Raw genomic sequence first — 6,052 nt, forward strand, 5'->3', positions numbered from 1 at the left:
TCACGCCCATCGTCGTTCCAAAGGGAACTGGTGGACCCGTCTAAGGGAGAAAGAGAGTGTTAATGTTTGCGATCATCGTGAATAACGGTATGCTTACTGCTATTCCACAATCTGGGTGTTGGTAGTGGTGGCGACGGCGTCCCAGGGATGACATCGACCGTATCTGACACTTAAACGAGTTGACGTTCAAGTGAACTAGACGTGGCTTCCCAAAGATCATCTAAACCAAGAAAGGGGAGGTAGTGGGTATTATTGTGTGTGTGTGTGGAAGCTCGGTGCGGGGAACAAAACACTTACCGGTAGACGCTCGTTGAGAACTGGGTGACGACGGCGGCGTCCCCGGAATGACATCATCGCTGTCGTTCCCGGGTGATGATGACAACGTCCACGACGTAGTTGGTGGGTGGCGGTGTTGCTGATATTGTTGGTGGTTGTGTCGCTGCCCAAGACGGGACTGAGGACCAAGTCCCGGGGATAAACTCAATGGAATTCATCAGAATCCATTGGAAATTAATCTGGCGATAAAAAAAAAAAAAAAATCACCACTAACGAAAAAAACAGAATTAAGTATAATTTAATGAAGAACTGGTACATACCAAGTTAAAGTTGGACATTGTCGACAGTGATGTATGTTCAATCGGCAAATGAGCACGTTAGACATCGAACCAAAATGCTGATGTACTCGATTTCTTGAAAATGATAATCGATCACGCCATACGTGGGGTGAATATATAGGGTCAAATTAATATAGATATACATACCAGTAGTGCAGTATATGGTAATTAAAAAAAAAAAAAAGCAGACAGAATTATGATATGCACTATAAATACCGGCTCTAACGATATATATTGTCTTTCAATAATCGGCAAGTTCATCCTAACACATACACACAGTGAAAATGGCTCAGTCTTGTCCTGTATGTAAGTTCACGTTTGCTAGACGAAGCAATATGCTACGACATCAAAGACAGTTCAACCATTACTTAGGTATAAACGAATATGGAAATAGGATTAAATAGGTTAATATCACCCTGACACGTTATTTACAGTTGGACCGCATCAACCCGGATCAATTCAGCAAACCCCCGACGAAGGTAAGGAAAAAAAAAGAAATAGATTAGTATTAATTATAGATATATAATTATATGTTGATTATAAGTTGTATATATATATATATATATATTTTTTTTTTTACACAATCAAATATAACATTGGGATCTGGGTAATTACAGTACACGTAGACTTGACCGTGGATGATGATGATGAATCCGTCAATAGTATTAACAGTGAACCGAGTAAGTAAAAAAAAAAAAAATCATAAATAAATAGAACCATAATAAGAAAAGTGAAATATTATTACAGCGACCGCGTCTCAACACACTGAACATCGTCAAATCCATGTTGATGATGAAGGTAATTAAAGAAGAAATATAATATTATAGGATGATTCTATTTGTTATTTAATTACAGTATGGATAGACTTGACTACAGAAGAAAATAGTGAAGCAGACAATTTTAGTAACATCGGGGAAACAGGTAAACAAATAAATAATGATTAAAGTTAACTGTGGGTGGGGGCCAGAATACACCCGCGGTAGTCCATGCCTGTCGTAAGAAGCGACAAAAATGGACCTGAAGGTGGGCGGCAGCGCCTTCAGTAGTGGCTATAGGTGGATGCTTCGTAAGCAGGTACAGCTATAGCCAGATAGTAGTAGTAGGCATGCACGGAGACCATGAACACGGCTACTATACTACGATGTGGAAGGCAACGGGAAACCACCACATTATAGTCCCAAGACCAAATTCCTACAAACTCACTATCTATGAGGAAAATAGAAGACAGGGAAGAATGGAGGACAATTGTAGGTAGGCAATACCAGTCGGAAGACTAATTAAAAAAAAAAAAAGAAATATAATATTATAGGACGATTCTATTTGTTATTTAATTACAGTATGGATAGACTTGACTACAGAATAGTGAAGCAGACAATTTTAGTAACATCGGGGAAACAGGTAAACAAAAAAAAAATAATGATTTAAGTTAATTAATATACATTCATTCAACTCTGCTAACACGGTCACGATATATGTATCAGAAAGAGTACCGGTGACAATGGATTCGATCAATTACAGCAGTGTCTGCGACGACCAAAATATCGTTAAAAATAATAATAATAAAAATATACAAAGCAATAACAGGGTTGATCAATTTAGAATATATCGACGTCTGGCCTCCGTCTCCGACACAGCGATAAGAACTGGTGGTGCCATGGCAATGAACGGTATAATCAATTACACTAATTAAAATAACGCGTGCGGATAAGTACTAATAAATATGATCATATAGGTCAAATGGACGCTACCGATGTGCCGAGTATAATCACATCAACGTCTGCTACAGACGGCCGCAATAACGATAATATGCAATTACAAATTCCGAACCGTAAGAATACAACCAACACAATTAATAATAATAATAATATGATTATACGTATAGTGATATATATATATATATATATATATACACATATATCTATATAAATATTTATGTACATATATTATTCAACAGTTAGTAGTATAATCTAATTTTATTGGAATATGTACTTGTCTTCCCGACACCAGTATATTTTAAATAACAATTTGCACCGAAATTACAATTTTAAATGAATCATGTTTGAAGCACTATTATATTAAATTTTTAAATGATAAATTAATTTAAAATAAGTAGTAAAATGATAATTTAGTTATGAATTAATTTAAAATAAATTTTTTTACATGATATAATTTTTTAATGTTGGAATTTAAAATAAATTAACAAACCGTAATGCACATATTTAATTAATGGATCTAAGTTGGAAGGAAATTTAAATTTACAACAATATTTTTTAAATTGCTGGCATAAATAAATCTTAAATCAATTTTGAATGAATCATTATTATAAATAGTTATGAAATAAATATTAAATGATAAATAAGGTATGAAATAATTTAAAACTAAATTAACAAAAATTGGAAAGGAAAATATAAGTTTTTAACTGTTATTTAAGGTAATAATTAGTTTATGATTTAATCACTATTAAAATCAATTATTAAATGAAGAAAATTCCAATGATTGTTAAAATCAAATATTATTAATTAATTTAAAATGAAATCAACAAATTGAAAAGTAAAATACAATTTTTTACCTGTTATTTAAGTTAATGTAGAATTTAAATTAAATTAACAAGTCGTGGTATACATACAAATTTAATTAAAGGAATAAAGTTGGAAGGAAATTAACAATAGCGGTTATTGAATCACTGTTATAAATAATACTTAAATGAATTTTTTGATTGAATCAGTATTATATAGAGTTATGTAATGATAAGCAATTTAGTAAATAATTTAAAATAATCATTAAATGATAAATAGGGTATGAAAGGGAAATACAAGGTTTTTTTTTAACTGATATTTATGCGATTAATTAATTTAAAGAAATTAATAAGGTGAGTTATATATATATATTTCTATTTTTTAATGTAGTAAGATGAATATTTGGAATTACTAGGTATAACACACACACAGCATTGTACACAACACAACATACAATATAATAATGAAATATATATATATATATATAACTGGTGCGTGTCGCGGGACATGCTTTGGAACGAAGTCTCTATAGGTTTCGCTATGTAAACTATATGTGGTGCGATCGGTTCCCACGAGTGTGTGTGGTACCGGGTTCAAATCCGGTCCCCCTTTCAACACTTTTTGCATTTTTTTACAACATTTTTTTATCATTACATTCGGTTATCAAGTACATTTGAGGGTAATCATGTATTCTGTAGTAATAAAATATAAATATTTTATAAGTTTTTAGTCTTCTTGCGATATAAATTACCATAAAAGTTGTAAAAATACTGCAAAAAGTGTTGAGAGGGGAACCGGATTTGATCCCGGTACCACTCGCACCTGGGAACCGATCACGCTCGACCGCACCACACACATAGTTTTCGGAACGCGTTACATTTTTTTTATCGACTATATTCATGTGGGTTATATTTTTGTTGTTTGATTTTACTGTGTGTAATACAGATGATATGTCAATATATATATATAGACAATATTTATAAGGAAATAACAGTGTACTGTAATTAATATTCATAGCGCGCGACAACAACGATGATGGCGTCGGCGATGACGATGTTAGCGAGGATGATGACACGACGACCACCTGTCGGACAAGTATGATAAAGAATCGAATGGGACAAAAAAAAAATAATATTAATAACGGTATGTATTTGCTTTACGAACAGCTCGATTCGGCGATGCTTTCGACGGCCGAATTTCAAATTTCAAAATCGATTGTCGAAGCACGGCCGCCGACATTAACGAGTTCTTGGTCCGATCGGAATCTAAGGTGCTGAAGGTGTGGGAAAAACAGCTCGTTAGGTACGTCGCGCTTAAAGTGAGTCTGGGTTTGTACGCGGTGTACGAAAAACAGAAGCAGCCGGCTACTGGTGGCCCTGATGTGTACAACACATGTATGCAAGATCACGCGGCCGGTCCGGTCATACTGACACAGGGACAGGATCAGCACATAGTGTACACACAGCTTGCTGATATCATTCGTACGGGCGCCGACGAATTTGAACGTGGCGATTCGGAGTGGGCGTTTCGCGAGAACGTATACCTCGAAACGTCGACGTACAAGTATAATCCGCTCAGGCCATCGTGCACTACTCTCTGCCGCCCTCGCTGTTGCGAAAGAGGGCAGTCCTGAACATCGCGAACACCGATGATGCATGCTTTTTTTGGGCAATTGTGGCGCACATCCACCCTGCACCGGTAGGTGTTGACCCCACGCGTACTACGAGCTATCCCCCCTTCAACCGTATACTCTAAACCCGCGGAATCTCGATGCCGGTGGCGGTAAAGTGCATCCCAAAATTCGAAACCGACAACGAGATCAGCGTTAACGTGTACGCTTAGGAGGATAACAAAATCGTCGGGCCGCTTTACTATACGACCGAAAAGCGGATGCGCCACGTGAACCTGATGTACGTCACATCGGTTAACTGCACCGATGGCCATTATGTGTTGATAACCGACTTGGCGCGCGCCATGGGGAAACAATTGTCTAGGCGTGGGCATAGAGCGTTTCTGTGTGACGGTTGTCTCCTCACGTTTAGGAATCAAGCGGCGATGGATCAACACGAATGCCGGCGGTGTCGCGTCGTTCTCCCATCAGCCGATAAAAATATCGTCGAGTTCCTCAATTGGAAAAACACCGTTACCGTTCCATTCTGTATCTACGCAGACACCGAAGCAATCCTCCGGTGGGACCTACGACATCGCGGAGCATTTAGCGTGTAGTTTCGCTTACTTTGTCAAGTGCGATTTCGATTCGTCACTTGACAAAATTGAACTGTACCGGGGCGCGGATTGTATGGAAGTATTTGAAGAACGGTAGGAACGGGACGCGAAGGCCATAGCTCGACGTTATTTTACCCCGGTGGATATGACCCCCCTTACCCCCGCACAGCAGGCAGTGAACGATGCGGCAACCGCGTGCTACATGTGCCGCGAACCGTTGACGCCGGCCGACAAGGTGCAGGACCATTGTCACCTGAGCGGACGATACAGAGGCCCGGCTCACAGAGTGTGCAACTTAAAACTACGAGTTCCGAACTACGTACTGATCGTACTCCACAATTTTTCGAACTACGACAGTCATTTCCTCACCACCGTCCTCGCCGACGACACAAATCAAATCCAAGTCATCGCCAAGACGAAAGTAAAATATATTTCGTTGTCCAAGTTTCTGCAGTTGGACGATGAAAACGGCGGGAGTCACACAATCGTCATGCGGTTTATCGATTCGTACCGGTAAGAATGATAAAAACAAAGCAATATTTTTGGTCTACAATAACCGTATTTCTGGACAGGTTTCTGCCCTCGTCGCTGGACGAAGCCGCGCGGTCACTGACCGACGTCCAGCTGGTGAACACCAGAACCTGGTTTCCGGACGATGGACAGTTCCGGTTAATGAAAACGAAGGGTATTTCCCGT

General features: G+C 38.3%; 1 protein-coding gene across 1 annotated transcript in view; it reads left to right on the forward strand.

Annotated features, from left to right (window-relative positions):
• Window positions 1-344: 344 nt before the first annotated feature.
• LOC126841623 (uncharacterized) overlaps window positions 345-6,052 on the forward strand; it is a 7,948-nt gene continuing 2,240 nt past the window's right edge. Inside the window, exons 1-4 of the mRNA XM_050578202.1 lie at window positions 345-399; window positions 1,232-1,294; window positions 1,362-1,412; window positions 1,470-1,535. Coding sequence (XP_050434159.1) covers window positions 345-399; window positions 1,232-1,294; window positions 1,362-1,412; window positions 1,470-1,535 — 235 coding nt within the window. The remainder of the gene's footprint in view (window positions 400-1,231; window positions 1,295-1,361; window positions 1,413-1,469; window positions 1,536-6,052) is intronic.

The sequence above is a fragment of the Adelges cooleyi genome, unplaced genomic scaffold (genome assembly GCF_023614345.1).
Source record: "Adelges cooleyi isolate 19-005CV unplaced genomic scaffold, UGA_ACOO_1.1 ACOO_flye_CR_arks_rails_tigmint_CR_PRNA_4, whole genome shotgun sequence".
NCBI lineage: Eukaryota > Metazoa > Arthropoda > Insecta > Hemiptera > Adelgidae > Adelges > Adelges cooleyi.